General features: G+C 38.4%; 1 protein-coding gene across 12 annotated transcripts in view; it reads right to left on the bottom strand.

Annotated features, from left to right (window-relative positions):
- DLG2 (discs large MAGUK scaffold protein 2) overlaps nt 1-24,678 on the bottom strand; it is a 1,042,746-nt gene that overhangs the window by 515,191 nt on the left and 502,877 nt on the right. For 2 of the 12 annotated variants that reach the window (XM_040583258.1, XM_040583260.1), the window contains exon 1: nt 14,857-14,941. The exons of the other annotated variants lie outside the window; for them this stretch is intronic. In XM_040583258.1, coding sequence (XP_040439192.1) covers nt 14,857-14,934 — 78 coding nt within the window. In that variant the 5' untranslated portion in view covers nt 14,935-14,941. Of the gene's footprint in view, nt 1-14,856; nt 14,942-24,678 lie in introns of those variants that run through there. 12 annotated transcript variants of the gene reach the window in all.

The raw sequence follows: 24,678 nt of genomic DNA, 5'->3' as shown, positions 1-24,678 counted from the left end.
AGTGGATCTTTTCACCCTAATTACTGACAACATCTCATCTTCCTTCGAATTACCCATTCAAAGTCTTCACACCCAGCAGCCTGTTGGAAACTGGTGCCTATACTGTAAAGCCCAAAGTCATCCAATTCAACCTGCTACATGAAATAATAAATTCAAGTTGCAGACAAGTAAAACAATTAACAGAATGGAGAGTTTCCTTCAGGAGTGGAAGGAAGGAGGGGTGAACAAACCACAGCCAGGCATCTGCAAGAGATCTTCATGGTTTGTCTTCTGAGACACAGAATCTAATGAAAAATTGTTGGGCCTTCAACATCATGACTAAAGCAGAAAAGATTAACTGTGAAACTATTGCCCTCATTAACTCTGTCACAACCCAGGATCAACAACAGTAGTTTCTTTTCAACAACACTATTTTCTTGCTTTTAACCTTTCTCCAAATAAAATATATTAAAATGGATGATTACTTAGTTTTGCCGTAATCAGAATAGCATTTTTCTCTATTAAATTGTGGGCTTGAACATCCCCACACTCTTTAACAGAGGAGAAAGCTCCTCCACCCTGTTTTCAGTATCGAGTCTGAAGATATTTCAGCATGCCATAGCTAAAAGAAAAAAAATCAAAGCTTTTACTGTCTCGTCTAACTGGCCAAATTTATGTGAGGATAATGAAAGGAAGGAATGTGTCAGGGGAGTAAAAGAAACTTTTGAAACATGCATGGGAATATCACTAGCAAGCACAAGATAATGGAGAATTTGCTGAAAGCCGGGATGGAAAATATTAAACAACCCTGCACCTGGGAAAAGGGAGGGGAGTACAATGTTGCCAGTTTTTGCAAATTGCTCTTAAGTTACAGCTGACATAAAGGCAAGGCCCTTTGTAAGAGGTCTTAGCAAAGAGACAATTCTGAAGCAAAAACAGCTAGGACAGTTAAAACCAAGTTAGTGTTTAACAATGTATTCCAAATCTTGTATTCCCTTCTTTCTTCATGTCCTGTAACTTCATTTACACACACAAAGGACGTGAGCTTTTTTCCTGGAATTTTTTGCCTCCTGCTTCCAGAATCTTTTTCCTTGCATGAGATACATTCTTAGCAGTAATGAGGAAAAAAAAAAAAAAAAAAGAAAAAAGAAAATCTGCATTTCAGAAGAAACCAGGTAGAGCTGATTAAAGTTTGACATTTTTACCTAGTATGTAAGATTAGATTTTCCATTTTTATACATTCCCTCAAGAACAACTTGTACAGATTTATGAGTTGGCATCATTCTGTCAGTTCTCAGTGTGGCAAATGATTCTGGAGACCGGGCCTGAATTTCCTCTAGCAATAAAATACTTGAATATGAGCACCACACATAAGCCAGACCTACGACTGTTCTTTTTCTTGGCGTCTGCTTGGACATATCCCCATGGAGTAGCATTCTGGATACAACAAGGGTCCAGAAAAGCTGGTTATTTTTGAAAGGCCATCTCTCCAAGCCCACAAATGATCGATCCCAATGAGAGAAGGCCAAGAAAGAGTAGCAGAAAGCCTGTATGGATGAAAAAAAGAGCTCCCAACAAAACTCAGATACAAAAAAGAAGCATACAAGAGGTAAAAGCAGGGGACAGGGGACCTGAGAGGAATATGGAGACACAGTCTGAGTATGCAGAGGTGGGGTTAGGAAAGCTGAAAGCCATTTGGAGCTATACCTGGCAAGGGGCATGAAAGGCAACAAGAAAGATGTCTGGGGGTGCTTCAGCAGCAAAAGGTAGACAAAGGAAAAATGTGGGCCCACTGCTGAACAGGGCAGGTGACCTGGTGACACAAGACATGGCAATGGCTGAGGCACTCAGTGCCTTCACCTAGCTCTTTACTGTTCGGACTGGCCTTCAGGAACCCCAGGTCCCCTGGGAGAGAACAATGGGAAGGTCTGGAGCGAGTAAGATGGCCTCAGTGGAAGAGGGGAGCCGGAGTCACCTTAGTAGTTTTCTCTGACAGGACAAGAGGCAACAGACACAAACCGAAATGCAGGAAATTCTTTTTAAACATAAGAAAGCTTTTTTTACTGTGGGGGTGGTTAAACACAGGAGCAGGTTGCCCAGAGAGGTTGTGGAGTCTGCATCCTTGGAGATATTAAAAACCTGTTTGGACACAGTCCTCAGTCTGCTTTGAGCACCAGGTTGGACTAGATGATTTCCAGGCATCCCTTCCAGTCTTGTCCCTATCTTCTGTGACTATTCTTTTTGTCCTTTCCTGCATACTTTCAGCTTGTTCAAAGGAAAAAGAATGACATTATAACACCAGTACCTCAGAACTTTCTGAACTAACTTTTTTCTCTTTCTCATTTTTAGCATTTCATTATCCCTTTAGGCTTAATGCACACTTACATACTCCTGTCAGCCTTCTCACTCTAAATTAAGAGAAACAGCATTTTTATACATATACAGTATGATAGAAGAAAATTTTTGGTCTAAGATGTATAGGTACAGTATAGGCAAATCCCAATCCATACATATGCTTTAGATAAAGATACACCTTACGACTCAATGAATAATGTGTCCTAGGCACCACCATAGCAGAATTCCTCAATGTAGGAGGGTTTGTAGCATGTATTGAATGCAGTTCTTTTAAGTACAAGCTTTGATTAAAAAAAGTCACTATATACTTTAATTTAGTGCTTTTCTGAAGAGAAATCCTCGAAAGTGATAATGAAAAGAAATAGAAGAAGATCCAGAGGGACCACCGTATTACATCCCAAGCACCAACATAGCAATCGCATTTAAAATGCTTTAAACAGTTTAAATTTATTTTTTTTTCTGCTATTATGGGGATTTTTACAGATGCATATTTAAGGACAAGAAGGACTCCTAGGAGAATTTTATGTGGCTGCCTGCAAAATTTGGGTCATATACACCTATCCCATGATTACTAAAATGTCATACTTCTGTAGTTTCAGCAAGAAAATATTCTTTAGAAAAAAATAAACTTTTGTTTCCACTAAGCGTAACTATGAGAAACAGTAGGATCATTAAAAGGTTTCATAAAAAGATAAATGTTTAAGTGTATCTGATTATGACTTTTCTCTTGATTTGACCTTGACTAAATTGAAAGCACATAGAAAAATTTACAGTGAATGCTAGATCTGAGCTATACTAATATCTGGCTAACTGCCTCTGCTGTGAAAGCTTTTTCTATTTTAGTAAAATTTTATGCACAAAAGCATTTTCCAGAAACTGATGTAGTATGTTCAATATATTTTTATACCCAAGCTTAATTACAAAAGCTTTTTCATAATAACAAATATTGTCCCAAGTAGAGACTATATTTAATAAATAGGCTTATTATTTTCCTTAATGAAAGCAATGTTTAAAATTTGTAGGTAATCCCATTACACTGTACTTCATTTATACAGCCCAGCTCTTCTACCCTCCTGCTGATAGAAGACTACCTCATCTTAGTTTCCAATTATATATATTAAGTTCTTCTAAAACCACCTTCATTATTACACACAGCATGTTTATCTCTATCAGAGAAAAAGCTGTAATTGGGAAAGAGCAAAATGCATTTTCAAGCCTAAGATAATCACGAGAAAAGTTAATTATGTCAATTAAAATAATCTTCTCTCCACTCAACAAATATGACCTATTTGTACAGAGAAATACAGCAGGACAGGTTCTGATCCTTGATAAACCGTAGTACTCCTACTCAATTCATTCTTACCAGAAAATCTGTGATAGGGCCAAATTTTGACTTTAAATGAGAATGTAATGGAAGAATGACCAAGAAGGACTATTGCATGAACCCAGAGGAATCCTGTAAAACACAAACCTAACATTTCATTTACATAATTAAATTAAATTAAGTATTTTCATGCTTGTATTAAACTTCTACTTCCTAAAAGCAGAAAAGGACTACTGACGCAAGAGGGCTACTGATAGAAAATGTCCTGGGAAAGTATGAAATTAAAAATGGTGGATACAAGAAGTAAAGTCTGCACACTTACTGCCATGTGTTTGTGGTAAAGAGTTTCATCCCAACATCAGGAGGCAATCAGAAACAGCTATGAAGTGTTGACTTTAATCACAGTTACTACTTTAAGTCAGAGCTTTAAGTGTTGATGATACTGCCACATACAGCAAAACCAGAGCTGTTGACCCCCAAACAGAATTTGAGAAAGCATCAGCAGGAGGTTCTCAGATCCCATAACTGCCCAAGCCCAACCTTCAGGCCCTCAGACTGCAGAAGGAAGAGCAAGATGTGAGGCATCTCTCCTTAGCTGTTTCTGATAGTTAATTTTCCTTCCCCTGCGCACTGTACCTTACTTTGACGTTAAACGTGATCAGTCCCAGCCACTTCACCAGTTTTTAGAACACACAGTTTCCAACAGCCTGGTCATTCCCATATTTCCATAATATCTGTTTGTGACAGCACAGCTACTCACAACCCCGATTATGCTTTTGTTGTTGAGCTTTTCCCATCCCACCTCACAGCAACTTATTTAGACCATTCTACTTCTGAACATTTCTTAACACGTGTTGGTTTTGTTCTATGGGCACCAGAACAGAATATTCTAGGGACTATTACAGTATTTCTATCATGCCACCATAAACTTGCTTTAAGCCAGGTAGTTTAGGTAGTTCCTTGCTAATGCATATTCATATTTCTTTTTCTTTTGAATTTCTGGCAGTTTGCTGTATAAACTTTGTACTGACAATTTGCAATATGACAGGAGAAGTGCAATTACACTGCAGTTCAGAAAGCATTTTCAGGTTTCACAGGGCAATGCTGCTTCTCCTACAAGTTCCAGCCTCTCAATTTCTTTTACCCTGATTTGTTTTTCCTTATCACTTGGTGACTTTGTCAGAGAATTGGGATCACTGCCAAAAATGTTTACCTCCATTTTGTTTCCAGTCCTAAATTAGATTCTTCCTAAATACTAAATTAGATTATTAATCTGTTAAAATCTAAATCTTCATTATTAATTTACCAGAAACAATACAGCAGCTTGTAAAACATTTATGCAGCAGTAAATGGAGAACCACTTTGCAGAGATCACGACATGCTTAATTTACTACACAACTAAATATTTAATTACAAATGGTAGCAAAGCTGAAGGTGCTCTGTTGATATTAAACAAACTCTTAAATGATGAGACTCTTAACTGCATTATGGGCAGTAATGGTAAATTTCCGAAATAAGCAGCAGGAAACGTGCTCCCATTTGTGGGGTTTGCCCTTACCAGTTCAGTGAAGAATCATGTACTTGGCTATCCAGTTTGCTATTTACTGATAAATTTGTTCCCCACAGTACTTTCAAAAGAAATAATTTTAAAATGGCATTTTAACTTAATTGAAAACACAATGCACTTCACACGCCAGTTAAAATAAATAGAATTTGGAGGAAAAAAAGTATTACATTCCTTATAGCAAGTTATTTCTTGCATTTGCAGTGTAATAGCGTTGATTCAATGCCTTCCTTGCTGAGAGTACCATCTCTAATTAGAGTAATGGTATTTTAACTTCCTTATGCACATCTATGTAATTATTTTTTCAGGTTTGGGTTTCAAAACCTCCCAGGTACAATTTTTTAAATGCATTTTGCATTTAGACAACCAGATTTATATTAAAAATGTTGGCTTATAAGCAATTTAGGATGTTACACACAGACCTTTTGTAAAGCTATCTCAACATGGATTTCATCCTTTTCAGTGTTGAACCTGAAAAACAAATGATAATATGCAGCATATCTATTTAAGGTGAGCTTTCAAAACAGGTATTCTTAGGTCAACAAATGTAGCTAAATATTTCAGAAGTTGTTAAATGTCTAGCAAGATGGAAAATTAGGAGTTTGCTTTTTAAAAAAAAAATAAACTATTCCATTTGTTTTGCTGACTCAGATAACATGGCTCTCAGAAGATGAAGGCAGGAACCTTTTTTGACCTTCATGAACGATGACAAATGTGAAGAACGGGCATAGTAAAGCAAGATAGGCTAGAAAAAGTGAAGAATAACAGCGTGTCCTATTTCAAGAGGAAGGCTCATTCAATAGAATATTACACCAAACAGAACAATTATCAGGCTATAGGCATAGTCCTGAAAACAAAGAGTAGCAGTGGGATCACTTTCAATTAATCATGACCATCTATTTCACAACAGCAAACTGATACTTCTCAAATAGCAAGCTGGTTTTATTAGTAATATAGAATATCCTGACCTTTTCCTACCTTAGAAAAGCACATGACAGTCTTGTCAAAAATAATCCACCTAAAATCTTTAGAGAAGTTGTTCAGCTAAGGAAACCATAGTTCTGTATACATAACCCATCAAATAACTGGAAAAGAGTATCATATTTAGAAAATGAGTAAACCCATATTTCTACATCTTCCTTATATCTCAAGGCTAAAGAATATTTCATAGATGTATAAAATTGCATGTTGTAGCTATCTAAGACTCTAAACCAAATAAAGAAATACACACTTGGTAGTAAGCCTCTCATTACACTTGAGCATCTTAACAATATGACCTTGCTTCTCAAGGTAACTTGTAAGGTAAACTTTTAAGAATTAAGATGAATGATATTACTGCTATCTAATAAATCCATGTTCAGTTTAAATGTTGCCGCATGGAACATGGATGAAGAACTTAATGAAAGACAGGCTGAAGTAAATTGACAAAAATCCTAGTCTAGGACTAAAATAAAGAGTTTTCATGCAAAGTTTGTTCTTCAAATTCAATTCCAGTTTAATGACAAAGGTATTGCACTGCCAGGCTTCATGAAAGGCATGTGTAGCCTCAGACTAGTTAACACCGGCTAAGATTAATTAATTGGTTAACCAATATGATCACTGTCAATAATGAGTCACTCAGCACAGTGCTGGTACCATCATCAGTCATCTCAGAAGAGTTAAGAGTTGTGCAAGCTATGTAGCTTCATATACTTTCTCTCTACCTAAATTTCTGAATAGAATTTCAATGTGGGGGGTGGGAAATGTGGGGAACTTTGTTTTGCTGTTTTCTGAGGTATATATAAACTGTTGCGAAAGAGAGAGTTTCAGTCTTCAGAACAGTTTATGAATGCTTCACGTGACATTTGAGCCTCCTTCCTGGTGTCAGAGCTTTCATACTGCATGTCCTGGATAATCCCTTGATTCTTTCAATTGGCTCATCTGAACCCGTTAGCATATATTAAAGCTATAACCAAGCTTTCCCTGGCATGCATCAACATTTTTAGTAGTGTATGGCAGACATTTTCTTGCACCATAAAAAACAGTGTCTCCTTTAAAATAAACTGTCTCGAAAATCATGACATGACCATAATTCTAAATGTTACCGAAGCTGTTTGCACACACACATCTTTGGCAGGGTGCCTTCCAGTGGGCGCAAGTTGCGTACAATGGCTCATATAGTATATTAAAAACATATAAAGTATAATTTGATAATCTACCTTAGGAACTAGTGAGAGAATTCTCATCTCTGTTTTCTCCAGGGACTCTAATGCCAAAGGACAGATTGTTTCTTGTCAGTGTTTCAGACTGATCTCTATTTGCAAACATAGCAAGTGATGCCAAATGCAGTTCAGAACGCAAATCAAACAACTATTTTATTATGCGCTGTTTTGAATTGCACATGCAGGACAGAGTGGCAAATAATGCCAAAAAAAAGTCATACTTGCACATCACATGAGCCATTTTCATAATACACTTGAACACTGCATAAAAACACAAAGAAATAAAACAATTCCAATGAAATAATGAGTGCCTTATGAATTAAATATTATGTTCACAAGGCTACACACTGGGATTTAATAGAACATGATAACAATGCAGACCAAGTGTGGAAATTTACAAATACAGTATATATAATAATTTTTCCTCCTAAAAGCAAAGCACAAAAAACAAAGGGCAAATGATAAGTTATTTATTGAATTAAAACAGGAAAAAAATTGAGAAAAAATATTTTCTTTGAAGAGCAGGACTGCTTGTAGCCAATGATAATAAACCCACTTGTTCATTAGAAGCAGGTCCAAACTGATTCCATTTGAGTCACAGCATGAGCACTCAGAGTAGCAATTAATGCAAGCATTGGTGTGGCAGTTGTTTTCCTGAATGTCTGCCTGTCCATCTTGGATTTGTTTTTAAACAAACAAGACAAAATTCAACTGGAAAAGCTACTTAACCTGTTTCTGAGATGATCACAACAGTGGCTAAATCAGCAAAGGAAAAACTGGTTTAAGTGACATGCTGGAAACACCTATGGATCATGAATTAAAGACTTTGCTGTACCTGACAGACAAATACATATAGTGGGGCGTATGGCAGAACGACAACGCATGGGCGAGAGGGAAGAGGTACTGCCAATGTATGGCGGCCAGCTAAGATCAGTTTAGAGTCCTCTTAGAATAAACTGGACTAAAAGAAGATATTCTGCCCTTGACAAAGGGCTCACCTATAGATGGTTAACAGATAAGATACTTCTTCAATGAACAAAGTCTAATTTAAGCAAGAGTACCCCTTATTGTTCATTAATGGCTACAGGTTGGTCTGGGCCTGTGCAGATGGAATTGGCAAGAAAAACAAGAGCAAAATCTCTCCCAGATGAAAAAAAGAAAAATATTACTTTGAAATAAAGGATTGCAAAGGATTAACTTCAGTAATTTACTGTTGATCGGTATCTGATTTTAAAACATCAGTCTTGCATTTTTTTCAAGATCAGTTGAATTTATTTATTATTATTATAGTGATTGTGATGTGGAAGCGAGTTATAAGCATAGTAAATCTCTACTTAAGCAGCTTATCCCTACTGGTATATATTAATCACGGCATATATGGGATTATAACCAACTGAAAAAAAAAAAAAAGGGGGTGGTGGTGGTGGAAAAGAGTTGAGTAGCTATAGCTGTGTGTTTCTGGATGAAATCACAATATAAGAAAATGTCTTAGAATTTCAACTGTGCTGTGCTAAAGCAAAAGGCACAACGAGCTCTGGGTACAGGAACACTTGCGCATTTTTCTCCACACAGTTATGTGTGAAAAGATAAGATCTCTCCATAAAACTCTAAAATAGAGCACTTACATAGTCCATTTGACAAGATTCCTCCAGGGGTCTGAGATAGCTCTGGCATGTGTGTTCAAACTCACCTACGAGTGAGTGATGCACTTTTGTCATCCCATTGAATCTGGTCAACATGGTCCCTCTCTCATCCAAATACAAATACGACTACCCTGACAGCATGTGGCGGCTACGTGAGATGCCCCTTGGTGAAGCAGTCATTTCACCTTTAGCCAAGGCAATAACTAGACCTGCAAGTTTTATCATTTTGTCGCAACCTCAGTGGCCTGGAAATAATTTGGTAAACTCCGATTTGAAAGAGAGCACTTGTTAAGAAATCTAAAGTATACATGCAAATATTGAAGAACAAAAGTTTGTCTTGGTTGGAATTTTATATATAGAAATGTAAGGAAAAATGTGTTTATCTGGTTTTATGTTTTATGATTTCTTAATCACATAGTTTCTATTCTATGTTGTGAGTAACTATTGTTTCAAGCAAACTGATCTCTTTTAAATTAGATTGCTGGGCAGCTACTTGAAAACAAAGTGAAAAAGAAACAGGAATACATAGCCTAGAACAACCTACTCTAATTAGCTACGTTAAAATGCAGATATGAGAATAATCTAGATATCAAGTGTCATCGTGACATGAAGAATTAATCGTCACTATTGCCAGGACGCTGTCAGAAAAATGATAAAGTATGCCTGCTTTTACAAACAATTTTTTTGGTTACACATCCCAGTTTTGTTAACCTCTTAAGGCAAATTTTCCTGTCTTTTTGCAAATACTTCATTGTAGGCTGACAGTCTACCAAGGATACTCAATTTACCAAAATTACTCTAAACGCAGGGGCACCAAATGAAAAAATGTCTATTGGACTATGTTCTACTTACCTAGTCTGCACTACATTACATTTAAAGCTACTCACTTAAAACGGTACTGTTCAGTTTATGTATGCTGCTTATGGCAGTCTTTATTGTTATTTAAAACTGGTAGTCCAGAAACTGCATGCTATTTGTACCGTTATATAGACACACCTACTTTTAGAAGTTAAATTGTTTCATCTTGAATTATAAAATTAATAAGTTATTTAAACTGCAATGATAAACTAATACTTCTGGGGTAAAACTTACATATTTTCAAGCACAGGACATCAGTTCTTAGAACCGATAACACCATAAGAGCACTTTGGTGTCTAAAAGCTAGAAAGAGAAGCCTATCCATGCTACTCTGTAAAAGGATGGTGAAAGTCAACTCATTTAAACCCTTTACATGGGCCCTGTTATTTTGCTCCCAAAAATAATGTAGAAGGAGAAACCTCCTTTTAAAGTGATGTGGTGAGGTTTTACATCTGAAGACAACTAATTGACAGCGTTTGTAACTTGGGTGTCGTGGCTGAAATGTGTTCTGCTTCTGAACACGCAGAAAAAAACCCAGTGTTCAGCTTCCCCATTGAAATTAAACTATAGGGTGACTTTGGCAAGTCTTTCCCCACTTCTGATATTGAACCCTGGAACCCAAATTCTATCAATATAGTAAAGCAAGATCAAAAGCTTTTTCACTCTGCTTTACCTCACCCTCTCAGATCAACATGATTAATTGCTCAGTTACTTTTCTGTACCTCTTCCAATCATTTAGAGTACTTATTTTTATAGCATAACCACATGCAGTTAACATCTCTTGATTTCTGCTTGATTGTGGTTTGATGAGAAAAATTCAAGACATCAATCTTTGCCTTAAGTTATTCTAGTTCTGATGTTCAGATGATCACATTTACTCTCATAACAATAATCCTTTCATGTGACAAACTCAAAGCGTTTTAATAACTTTAATAAAACAGGTAAGAGCAGAGCTGCCTTGAATGGAGTTCAGTTGTTTTCAGGCGATATTAGTGTCATTATTACCTGTACACTAAATATCTCACTACTTGAGGGCAAGAGTAACTTTAGCAATCAAGCCAAGCCAACCAGATTGAGGTAGAATTTGTAGATAAAAACTGCAATATGCCAAAAAGAGTTTATGAACCAGCCTAATAAAACCAATAAAACATAAGGAAATGAACTTTGGCATGCTTGAGTTTTCCATGGCAAAATGAGAACATTAGGAGCAATTAATAGGCATTATCCCATTTTTCTTACAGAGGTTTAGCCAGAAGTGGTTAGAAAAAAGCTCAGTTTTCCAAAGTTTAAAGGTTTTTCAAAATTTTTTTTTCCATTTTTGAATTTAAATAAGCCTTTTCAATGTATCGTAAAAATATGACTCAAGTGAAAGTAAGACTCAAAAATACTAGTGCACTCAACTTGAAAGAGCTGTTATCATCGCAGTTAGGACACCTAAGGCTGCCATTCATCCAGTTCTTCCCAGGTGTCTTATCTACTCTCCAGACGAAATTTTAACAGTAGGAATTCATGTCTGGGTTTTAGAATCCTAACACTTCCTAGGAAGTGTTTAAGTTGTGCATGGGAGTTGAAGAGACAGTGCCCTACTGCAGGGTCCAACTCATCACAGCCTCCAAGAAAGTGCCGGGCTGGAGGGAAAGCAAGGGCTGGAAATGCCAGGCAGGAGCAGCAGGTACTGGTTAGGGACATATGAAAACCAGCCCAGGAGCTACCACAGGTCTTACTGAGAACAGGTCCACCTCCCCGCTTTGGTGTCCCAACTCTTTGCCACTTACAAGTGCCCTTTTCCCTTTCACGAAGCCCCAAAACAGTTTCTCCAGCCAGGGCAAGTGCTGGCTCCTGAGAGCCCCCAGTCCTCAGGCTGCAGTTCTGCTGGGCTCAGGGTATCAAGAACAAGCATGTCCCACACATTTTGAGGCAATTTGTCTGCCAGCTTTCCCAGAGCAGGGACCGCCATATTCACCTATGGGGAGGTGAGGAGATGGGAGGTACAGGAACTCCAGCTTTGGAAAAGATGGGGAGCTCTGGAGACACCAGGGGCCTAGCCCACCCACATCACCACAACCAGACACCCTCATGCTGGTATGGAGCAGATGCAGAGGAGCACCACACTGTCACATTAATGCTTTCTTAGCTCTTCCCACCAAGGACTGCCCCAATCATCGGCATTTCCCTCGCCTTGGTGCACCCCTCCTGGCATTGCGTGCTCTGCTTTGCACCTTGGAACCTCTGCTTCCCTAGCCACCTGGGAAATCCAAGTTCAAGTCTTCTCTCCGTGCAATTCAGGCCCAAAGTTCTGACATTTTAAGGAACGACACAGGCAGGCTGTGCACATGTGTGTGTGGACACAGGAGTCCATGCTAGAACCCTTTTCTGTTGTGTCACCCCCTGATTTTCTTCCGGCTCCTATGGAAACAAATAGGCTCATACATTCATTTCTTAGAAGTACTCCTTAAAAATAAAACAACCAACAAAAAACTCTTGACTTGTACCCATCCAGAGAAGCTAAACATAACAGAAAAATCTGTTATGGAGCCATACCCTCCTGGCCCCTGCTATCCAGATTTTAACTGCAAGTAAATCTTTTTGAACACAAGGCTAATCAAAATTCTTGCTGTATGTTATTACCTTCAAAAGCACATTCAGAAAATAGTTTTTAATTCAAATCATGCACACAGAGAAAAAGCTAATTATTCTTCCAGAAAAAATATGTAAAGTAAAACTGCATAATAATTTGATTATTCAACCATTATACAAAAAAAGACAAAAACAATCCCTGCAATTAAATGTTATTTTTAATTTACTTTCTGATAGACCTATTTTCATATCTTGTTCTCCTGTTACCAAGGTATTGTACTGAAGATGTCAGTGTTGATCAGCTTCCAATCATCAATAGCACTTATTGAAATAGCATACTGCTAGGAATGGGATTTTCTGCCTTTGCTGGGGTACACCATTGACTTATGGAAAAAAAAATAAATTAAAACTACGTCCTGATTGTGGAAAAAACCTCCAAGAACGAGATTTTGGTTTTGATATAATACAATCAACAAACATTTTATAAGATGTTTTCTTGCATACTTAGCGTCTTCTGGTAAAAATTAAATTCCCTTACAAATATGCTAATAGCATGCTGAAGTAACGTTCAAAAAAAGCTTTTCTCTAAAAATTATGATGTATGTCTTGAAAGCTTGAATACCACAGACCTGAATTGCCTTGACTATTTTAAAAGTCCTACAGAGTAAAATAAGTAGCACTATAATAGATTTATACATAAATATTTCAAAGACCTTAAAACAAAAAGAAAAAGAGCCAAAAATTTTGAACCATTCTTTTAGTCTGTTACAAGAATCTATAGATAAGAATATATTTTCTTAGCAAAGACCTGGCACTGTTTTATGAAATTTGTCAAGGTTATTGGCACAAGCTATAAACATACATGCTTTAAACAACCCATACTAAATCTGGTTTAAAAGCTGCTGAGTGAGTCCCACTGTGTCAGGAGTGGAATGCGTCCACTCATCCTGCCTCTGTCATCTTGGAGGAAACCTGAAAGAAACGTTCCTCTGGAGGGAGCCCCTCAGGACTAAGGAAGATCCAGACTGCAACTTTTTTTCCTCCCATAGCAACACACAAACAGCAGGAGAGTTTATATGATGCTGTCTTTGTTGAAATATAATTAACGGCAAAGAAAGTTTGACAGTCCTATGGATAGCTATCTGCATTTCTGTTTTCCTTTATGCATGCAATGTGAGATGTATAAATCACTATTATTTGAATAACTTCACAATGGCTTGGATGTTTAAATTTAAAAAACACCACACAGCACCTTTTTAACCACTGGGAATATTTTGCAGAGAAAGCAAATCTCTGCCCATTCTCCCCTCCCCAACCATAAATATAATGTATTTCTCCTAATCATTTTCTCTAAGTGAAGAGCATTTCTAGTTACAGAGGAATTCAGGCAATGGATAATTACTTAGTGGATTGGTGGCTGTGTTACATAGCATAAGACATATCAAAGAAATAATAAAGCAACCCATTTATAAATTCTTTGACTACATCAAAGACAACAAGGAATAGAGGAAGCCATCATTACCAGACTAATGAGGTAACTTTATAACATTACATTGAAGTTTTTTTCCCCTCAATCTAATGCTGTGTTTATAAAAGAGGGATTAGTCCCATTATGAAAATGGTTTGTATATTAATTCAGACAAAACTGGAATGCAGGTCTACTTCCTAATGCTTTCTATATTTAGAATAAATGGCAATTGCTGTGATATCCCCCAATTATCATTACTGCAAATTCTACACCAATGTAAGTTTTACTCATGGAGAAAGAAGGCAGGAGAATCTTACCTACAAGGACTTCCAGAAAACAGCTGGTTAAACATAGTTAAATTTTCTGAGAAGAAAAATACTGGGAGATAGTACTGACCGTATTTACATACCTATATCTTTTAAAATGAGATATCCATGCCGCAGCACAGTTTCAACAAGTATCATGAAACAAAATTCCCAAACACTAATAATGCTTAGCATGTTATTATATTCTCATTGGTCCCACGCTAGCAAAAATATACAAGCAGTAAACAATCAACGGTTGTTTAAGAGCCCAATATTGTACTAGTAAAAATAATGCAGCACAGCAACAAGTTCACTGGAGTGCTCCCTTAACACACAACATACCAAATGTACAGCTGTTTGCCTCACAAAAACAACAACAACAACAAAAGAGAGCATAAAGACTTTTGAAAGGATCTTCTCCCCGGTATTTAATAATATGCAAAGTATTCAAGGATTCTTGTGTGAAATCATGAATAGCAATAGGTCGTTTTTCAGGGTATTAAAGCTAACCAGACACACAACAGGATGCCAGCAGGCAGCTTGCATGAGACATAAGGCTTTATATTCCCACTAGGAACATACCTTCTCTGATTTTGCTTTCCTGGCGTTATGCACAAACCTGCGTCCCAGCTTCTTGGCATACCAGATAGAGGCAAACATTGTAGGGATGAAGATTTCAGTCTGAATATGCAGCACGCACACCCACAAAAAAAAAAAGAAGAAAAATCCAACCAAAAACTTCCCTCACAAACGAGATTCAAATCTAAAATGCTGGTTAAGGTCTCTCAACTATGCAGTAGCTTTGTCAGGTCTTCTCATGCTGCCTTCTGGAAAAAAAAAAAAACAAACAAAAACAACAAACACCCAAAACCAAACCCAAAACCAACAACCACCCAGTGTGGCCAGTCTGCAGGTGTATTTACATACTGCCAGCAGGAAGTCCAGGGTGAGGCATCTTTGCATCCAGCTCACATCCAGTCTGCTAAGTGCCTGTCTGCAGTTCTTTAGCACTGTCACCACAAACTACATATGTGTCAGTATGAAAGGAAGCTGCAGTAAACTACTGTAGCAGACAGCTCACCTCCTCTTCTCCTGTGCTGAAATTTAACTCCTTGTTTCTCTTGCATTTGCCAGCATGCAACAGAAGCAGCAGCAGTTCAAATATGAGATACACAGCACTGCAGGAAAGGAAAGGGGTACAGAAGTGCCAAAAATAGAAAGGCATATTAACCGTTAAGGTGAAGGAACAGGTGTTTCACATGTTTCAGTGCAATTAAGATTCAGAAGGAAAATGGATTTTACTTTGTCCTAGTGGTTTGGAATCTGTGCACAGAGATTTTTGTTACCTAGTTTCAGTTCACGACAGACATCATAGCTGTTCAGTTCACTTGCTGATGTCATACATGCTTTGCTGAAGGATTTAAGATTCACTCAAGGACTACTATTTTTCTTTGATAATGGCCTCCCTGAAATAGAAGACTGACCTTCTCCCCCCCCCCACCCCCCCCAATTAATCTTTAACTCCTGCCCTACCTAAGCTTGCTTTTTCTTCTTCCTTTAATTGCAAGTTATTTTACATTAGGAGTTGAGAAGTGCTTATGAACACCTCTTTTTTGCAGCGAAACAACAATGTATTATTCTCCTTTTGTCACATACTTCAGCTTTAACCCCCGCACCTCTCTTCAGTAATAATCTCTAAACAATAAGCAGAAACATATCCTTTTGGCTCCAGACATATGACTAACCAGATGTTCCTCCCAGCCAGAGGCAGTATCAAAGCTGTAAACTTACAGGTTTTATAGCAGTGTATTTGATAGTACTTTGTATTATAGGATAAATCCTGCCCGTTGCCCTCCCACGTGCGATTGTGGAGGTACCAACGTGTGGGAGAACCACTGCTGCCCTGCGTGCAAGATCACCTTTGGGATGCACACTTGCAAGAATAATTCCTGCTCTGCTACTCTGTGGTAAAGAGCAAACCAAAATTAATAGATGCATGGCAAAGGAAATACAGTCACAGCAATGTAGTATAGGGCTCTTGGGGCTAAGGAAACACTTTTTTCTGCCCCAGGATTTTCAGAGACTAGCTGAAACTGTTTTCTCCAGGGTGCATGAATTTGAAAGGGAAAATATTCCACTCCCACTTAAAACTTACACAGAACATCTGAGTTACTGGAGCTGGATGGCATTGCCCAAGCTTTGAGCCTGAAGGCATATATTCCTCCATTCCGTTAAGGTTATAGAGTTCAAAGAACTCCTTCAACACATTCTAAAATCTTAAGCTAGATAACTAAATTGAAATTCTTAGATGGTGATTTTTTTTGTCAAGGATACACCAAGGTATATGTTTGTGTTTTGCTTGACATCTAAAACCTTCTGACAAAATATTTGCTAACCGGTAATATTTCTGGGAAAAGAATAGTTCCTAATTACTTCCAATTCAGACATTTAGTTAATCCTGGCAGTCAGAAAGTTGTAAGACCACAAGACAGAGTAAAATCATGTTTCATCTGGAGTACGATTGATAGCTCTTCTATATCTGTCCATAACACCACTCCAGCTCTCTGAACTCTTGGCTGATAGTAAGATGGATTCTCCAAGGTGAAAAAAGCTTTATTACGCCACGCAGCAGACTCACACCACTCTCCACATTTGTGGCATGACAGAGTGCCCTATAATGGAGGAAAGGGAAGAGGAGGAGGAAAGGTGGCCAGAAAAATATAGGAAGAAATCAGAGATTTTGTTTCTAGCTGGGGTATCACTAAAAGGAAACATGGATTGGGGGAAAAAAAAAAGTGCAGAAAAGGAGAAGCAGCATCATTGCAAAGCTTAACACTATAAATGTTAAAGTAAAAGAGAACAGGAAAAAATATATCTTCTGTATTATATGACTAAACTGTGGAACACCCTTCCCATACTACTACTATGGTTTTGTGAAGAGTATAAGTATAATTTGAAATCATTGCACTAGAACCAAAAAGGGGTACATTCTCTCAAACAACTATTTATATAGTCTTATGTATATTCAGCTGCTGAGAAAAATCAAAGGAAACAGTCATTAAACAATAAACCCTCCTTTTTTATGACTTCTATCATCAACATTAGCAGCTTTAGTGAACTATTTATTCAGGAAAAATAGGGAGCAATAAAAAGCCACAATTCATCCCACTTAAAGGGAAAAAAAAATACATTGTTCATTTAAGGAATAATGACAAAGCAATAGGGAGGTAATTTTCTCCACCCACTGAAACTGTTAGATCAAGAGGAATAAATCTTGCCAAATACCTAATTCTGATTCTAATCAGAAATGCATTTTAACTATTTGCATGCATCTGCAGATCTGTTCAAACCCCACAGTATAGCAATGACCAGATTACAAGCCATTTTCTTACAGCTCCATCATGCAGCAGTCTGCCATACATTGTCGATAGCAGGTTTATTAGGTCTGTACCAGTACCCAGGGATTTTATGATTATTAATATTTTACTGTAACCATAACGAAGCCTGCATTTTACAGAAGTGATACAAGCCGAGCTGCTTTAGAAGAAGAATTGGAGCTCCCAGCTGCTGTCTGTTCACAGGAGTAATATGTACTTTAGCTTGCTCACTGAAGTGCTACATTACAAGGGCAGAGAGATGCATGCAATTGAGCAGCAATATTATCGCAGACAGGAGATAATCAGTTAAGAGCAAATTTTACAACGGGCTTCTTGCTGCGAATGAGTGGGTGGTTTTCAGTAAACCAAGCCACATCGATACTATACATTAAATTGCATTCTTGTGCCTCTATGAGAAGAATTGGTCTTACCACAAGTGGACACACGGGTATAGGCATAAAGCAGTTAAAGTGTTGAATTCTATTATTTTTATGACATGCCTCCCCAACGTTGCAAGCAACGGCAATTGATGCTCAGTACCAAAACAGATGGTCATTTCAAACACCTTGCCAACAGTCTGTATGCACTATCACCAGTATTTCTGACAGTTAGTCTCCTTTCTCACTTTTACATCGCTGTTTTACTTAGGCAGCGCATGGAAAGAAGTGCAGCTTAGCTTTAGACAGGGCATTAATCTTCTCTTGTTAAGGGATAACTCCTCACAGCGCACACGTGGGGTGTCAACCTCCCCCTCACACACCTGTGGCGAAGATAGATGTTCGCTGTAGATTCTGTTTCTCTCCTACCTCTATCTGAATATATACACACAGTAGTTGTAAAATGTGATGACAGGGCCATTTAAAATACAAATACTGTTCAGCCATAAATATTGCCTTTCTTGTAAGAATAGGAAGACCGGTGAAAAGATCAGTCATGCAGGGTTTGCAGAACTCTCTCAAGTAAAATGGACAGAAGCTGGAACAGGTTCAAAATGAAATACCAAAGACTTAAAACAATCACTTCACAGCTGTGGCTACAGGAACAGAGCTGATGATGTGAAGGCAAGGCAGCTAGCTTTTTCATTATTTTTTAGTACTAAGCAACAACAGGTATTGATTTGGCTGACTGTACAAGCAATCATTTCCCATCCCTAACACAACTAATTACCTTACACAGTTACATGATGCCAAGACATATTATTTAATGACCAGAATACTAGGAAAGGCAGGGATGTTAATGTCTGCTATTCTAACCAGAAGATTTAAATTTCAGGCATTTGAACTTTACAGTAGTTAATGTAGATGGAAGTACCGAGGTTTTGTAAGGACCTGATTCTTCATTCTGTTCTATAAACAGAGGCAAATGGAAAAATATTCCTCCTCCTATTGCAACAGGCAGTATTCTTATAGGAAACCCACAGTCACTCTTATGAAACGGATGGTCATCCCAGTTGGCACCAGCATAACCCATTCTGACTTCTTTTTTGGCCAGGGCAGAACCTACGTTGTTGCAGCTACAATAGAGATGAACGATTATCAGATTAGAATCATAGAATCATTTTGGTTGGAAAGGATCTTTAAGACTGAGTCCAACCATTAACGCAGTGCTTCCAAGTCCACCACTAAACCACATCCTTAAGCACCACACCTACACATCTTTTAAATACCTCCAGGGATTGGGACTCAACCACTTCCCTAGGCAGCCTGTTCCAATGCTTGACCACCCTTTCAGTAAATTATTTTTTCCCCAATATCCAATCTAAACCTCACCCAGCACAAACTGAGGCCATTTCATCTTTTCCTATCACTTGAAGGAGAGACCAACCCCCACCTGCCTACAACCTCCTGTCAGGCAGCTGTATGGAGCAATAAGGTCCCCCCTCCACCTCCTTCTCTCCAGGATAAACACCCCCAGTTCCCTCAGCTGCCCCCCATCAGACTTGTGCTCCAGACCCTTTCCCAGCTCCGTTGCCCTCCTCTGGACACGCTCCAGCCCCTCAGTGTCTGTCTCACAGTGAGGGGCCCAAAACTGAACCCAGGAGTCGAGGTACAGCCTCACCAGTGCCAAGTATGTAAGTTTCTACCTATGACATTTTCTACCAGTTATGATGTTTTGTAATAGAATTTAAAAATTATTATGAAAAAATATAATCTATCACTTAGGCTTGAATTTTAAAGATGAGGAAACCTGGTTGCTTAAAAGATCAATGTTTCCTTGGAGCATCAAAGTTAATGGCTGGAATAAAACCTAGTGATTCTGAGAACAGTCCCATATCCCGACAAAGAAAAGTTGCAGAGAAGGGAAGGGGGTAAAAAAAATGAAAAAGTAGTGAAAACAAAACACTGTATATTAAGGATGGCAGAGGTCCTTGCTTTTCTCTTCCAATTTATTTTTTTCTACTCCCTTAATATTTCTTGTGCCAAATATTTTCTCTTTAGAAATTATGCTTTCAGAAACCCAGCTGTGCATTACAAGTTTACCCCAAATCTAATTTCCCCTTTAAAACAGAAGACAGTGCATGCAGACATCTCCTTTGTCACCTTTTCTGATACATGGCAGAACTGTCGTCTAGCAGAGGGGCATGAAGAATTTCATATGCAATGTCACAGGACTTCAAAGCAGTAAAGAAATAAAATGCAAGCATTTCCTCCTGTGGCTCTCCTTTGAGTGTGAGACCCCAAAAACTGTGTATCTGCCCTCTACCATGCAATTATCGCTTCTTTTTTTTGACTCTTATTATTTGATGTGGTAGATGGCACTCAGACTGCTACGTGTGGTGCAACAGGTCAAGAGAAGAGAGGATGAGGTGTTGTGCTACATAACTGCACGAAATAGAGCTTTAACTGTGGAAGCACAAGAAATGGAAATTAAATAAGCTCTATGTTAAACGATGAGACTCAGTACATCCCTGCACTCAGGGATGTATTCTAGCAATTTACAATACAATGGCATGAGGCAATGTTTTAAATTTAGGCAGTTCTTTTTCCTCTTTTATTTGTTAAGCCTTGGAATAGAGACAAACCTAATTATGGTACTTAATTTTGATTTTAGAAATTGATTTTCCACTCTAGTTTCTGCTGGTGCATAGGAAACTCCAGTGAGTCACACAAGTAATATAACAGTCATTAGCAGCCTTAAAAATAAATAAAAACTTGAAAAATGCTGCTTTGTTCTTGTGGTTGCCCCTAGATCAGGACAAACTGCTTCCTGCTTCACCTTTCTGATATAAATTTTTAAGTTTCTTCTTGCTATGTCAAGAAATCACAACCAAAATTCTGTATAAAATCCGCAGATGTGCCGTTATGCTGCTCAGATTCTTGTATCAAATCAAAGCACAGCGTTATGTAGTACAGTTACATATTTGCATGGCAAGTACTCCCACAGGAAATAATATAAACTACAAATTTTATCCTTGGCAAGGGAAAAAGAAAGAAGGAACAACACATTGCAAGCAGTGCTTATATGTGTCACCCGTGCATTTTGCAAGGGTCTTGCCAAATATAATGCTGAACAAAACTGAATCCAGTGTGGAAACACTTCTATGACAGCACCGTGTGTGTGCCTCCCATCCTGTGGCACTTGAACACCTTTATTTTCTTTGTACTTATGAATAGCTCTATGTGATGGTGGAATATTAGCCCTATTTCAAAAGGGATGAAGTAAGGCACAATATAACTTGGTAACAGACGTATGGGAAATCAGAGAATCTGCCCACTGCCTGGAAGCCCAGAATCTCCTCTCTCCCAGAGCGTGGCTACAGGGTTTGCCATGGCCAAAGCAAGGAGCAGTGGCATGTACCCTCTGTAACACAGTCCTGTGCCAGTCACAGCTTTCTGCCTGTCCAGAGCAGGTGAGGAGCAAGAATGCTGATAACATCCATTTACCTACCCACAAAGACTGTGGAGATATATCTTTTCCATATGTTCTGGGTTTTTTGCAACAGCAAGCGAGGGAACCCTTAATGAGCTGTTCATCTCCCTGCTAATCACAGAAGAAGCCCAAAACACAGTTGCAGGCATGAGCACAGGAATATATGTCATCCTATTATAAACATTATTCTATTCCTGGTTGATTACATGTTGCCTTTTCTTTCAAAGACCTCCTTAAATCTCACTTTTTTTTTTTTTAATTAGCCCTAAGAGCAAAATTTAAAAACCAGCTTAAGCAGCCTCACCACAAGTTATAGCCACTGTATTAGTGAAACACATAGACTTCTTTGAGCATCATTTTTGGTTCAAGGTGAATGTGCTTAGCCCTTCCTTATCCAAGCTCTTCCAAAAACCTTCATGCACAAGAAACCAAGTTTCATTGAACTATGAAACATCAAAGAATTACAAGTGATGACATCAATGAGGATAGCCACAAACTAATCCCGTGCCACCACCTCCTTGCAGGCAGACACATGTATAGGTGTGCGGACTGAGCCCACTCAGCACATTTCTGGGCAGCAGCAGAGTCCGTGCAGCCCATGGACACCACTCATCATCTCAGGGGCTGGGGCTGCCTTTGGTCACTCTGCCAAACCTCCGCCAAAGCAGCAGCTCCCCGCTCCCAGCTGGGACTCTCCAGCCATCTCCTGCCATTGGCTGGGCCATACCCACCTGAACAGCCCCCCTGCCACCCTCTCCCCCTCCAGGAGCTCCTACCTGGCTTTTTAATGCTTATTAGAGAATATAACTCATATGTGGAAAACAAAAAATAATAAAATGGATAATGATTTCTGCCACTTTTCATTTTGGTTCTTGCTCTTTACCTTCATCCTCAGCTTTCCTAGGCTGTGATCCTCACAGCTCATGGGAAGAGTACCTACAGTTCAGCATCACTTGGGGAGTTAAGTCATTTCAGATGCAAATCATCAAGAACAACATTTCTGAATCCTTCAGGTGCTGAACACAGGTTTTAAAAAGCAATGTATCCCTGCTAAAATGCAAAAGAGAAGAAATATGGAGGAAAGAGTTCTACTTATTCCCTCCAAATATAAGACAATCTACTATTAAGTATGATGGGTAAACAACAAGTCTTTACCCAGGACTGGCTGCAACTCTTCCCTCCTATGGGCAGAGCCAAGGAACAGGTCTCCATGCTTCTGGAACTGACTCATCACATTTCTGTTGCTAAAGCAAAACAGAGAGAGGACAGCCCAAACCCCATCAGAGCAGGCACTGGCTTTTCTCCCTTAATTCTGCTACAGTTCTTCTGCATGAACTTAATTATTCTCTGCAAGCCAGCTGCTCATTCTTAAAATGAAAAGAATAATGCTCCACCGCACTGGGACAGGCTAAAGATAAAAGTATTAACAAATGTGAAGTAATGTGATAGAAAGCATTATAGAAGAAAAGAGCATCTACCCCCACGCTGGTTGCTACAGAACTTTACAGAATTCTGCTGAAAGGTCTGTGCAAGTCCATAACAAAACTGATTACATGAATGCTTCATTGTAATGTGACACACGAAAAGGTCCATTTTAGCAATTACAGTAATAAAGGGTGATGTTATACCCATTTTGACTAGAAAAAGAAAAGAACTGTAAAGGAATATGAGGTCAAGGACAAGAAGTTATTCTTCTAACACCTATGAGAAGATCTTCAGAGGTAGGAAAATATATATTATATGTGAAAACATAAAATGTAGACTTACCTATCTAAAATGTATTTCAGTCAATTATTTGCTAACAGAGGATAACAGAAAATTTGTCACACCTTCCCAGTCCATTATATTATCATTCCTTAGGACAGTCATGACGGGAAATTTCTTGTTGCAGAAGACTCTGGCACTTTGAAAACCAGAGGAAGAATTGAGGCAGCATATGGCCAGTGGGATATACTTTGATAACAGACAGAGTAGAGCTGATCAAAAAAGTCCAGTAAATTTGTTATAGCTTTTTAGGACAACAATAAAAAAATAGCATCTTTTCAAACACTTTGATGTTTTTAAATTTAACCTGAGTGTTTCAAGAAAACAGAAACTTTTTGAGCTCTCCAACCAGCAGAAAATTGAGAAAGTGTTCCTTGAAATTGTCAAAATATTTATCTTTCTTTTTCATCAAAAATCAGAATATTTCAGCCTTCTCCAGGGCTGTCAATACTGCTGTCTAAATTACATTTACATTTAACATTCCCTTGGGATCCCAGTCAACAGATATTTTTATATTTCTGTTCTGCACATCTCACTGGAAATATTTTCTTTTGATTCATACTTCTAACAGCCTAAAAGATTCTCCCACGCCTTTCTGCAAATTGACTTTTGCCAAGCCAGGCGCATCGGTCGTCTTCTCGCATGTCACCCAGATGCCATGAAGGTGCTAGAATGAACTTGTATGAACTTTTAGAAAAAGCATCATAAGGAGAGAAAGTACCACAAAAGCAAGCAATTAGTTGCTGCTTAATTTCATGTATACTAGTAAGCACCATATGTCATGCCTAGACCTCCCAGAAGCAGAAAGTTAGTTGAACAAGACTGTTTCTCTACCATTCCCCGCATCTAAGCACATAAAAGATTTAATATACCCGGATTTTCATAACTCATCTTCACCCTCCACATAGTAATGCACCAGAACAAGCATCTCCAAGGACCCTGGTTATTTGTTACGTGGCTCTAGGGGAGCCAACTAGATAGCAAGCTGAACCAAAAGCTCTAAAATGCTTCCTGCTTCCAGCCAAGAGAATTAAATAATGAGCAATGTGCCAAAACCCCAGTCCCAGAAAACTCTGATCTTAAGAGAAACAATCTGTTCTCTCCACTTTCCTCCTCTTCACCATTCAAAGTCTTGAAAGGTTCAGGAAAAGTAGAAGTGATAAAAGGGCCCAGAATTCCTTGTTGTGCCTTACCCTAGCAGGCTCAGGCTCCCAGATTCTGCTGGTTGTCACAACCTACCAGTCTTGTAATTAATGACAGCAGTGGGTCTAGGTTATGGCGAGCCCTAGCTCTGATCCAGATCGGATCCTTTTTATAGCAAGCCCCACATGCAATGGATAATATATATAATATATAATAAGGGGACTGCTTCCAGTTGCCTGCATACCTCATA

The sequence above is a fragment of the Falco naumanni genome, chromosome 2, assembly GCF_017639655.2.
Source record: "Falco naumanni isolate bFalNau1 chromosome 2, bFalNau1.pat, whole genome shotgun sequence".
NCBI classification, from domain to species: domain Eukaryota; kingdom Metazoa; phylum Chordata; class Aves; order Falconiformes; family Falconidae; genus Falco; species Falco naumanni.
The sequence above is the reverse complement of the archived record's forward strand: the minus strand, read 5'-3'. Positions and strand labels throughout refer to the sequence as shown.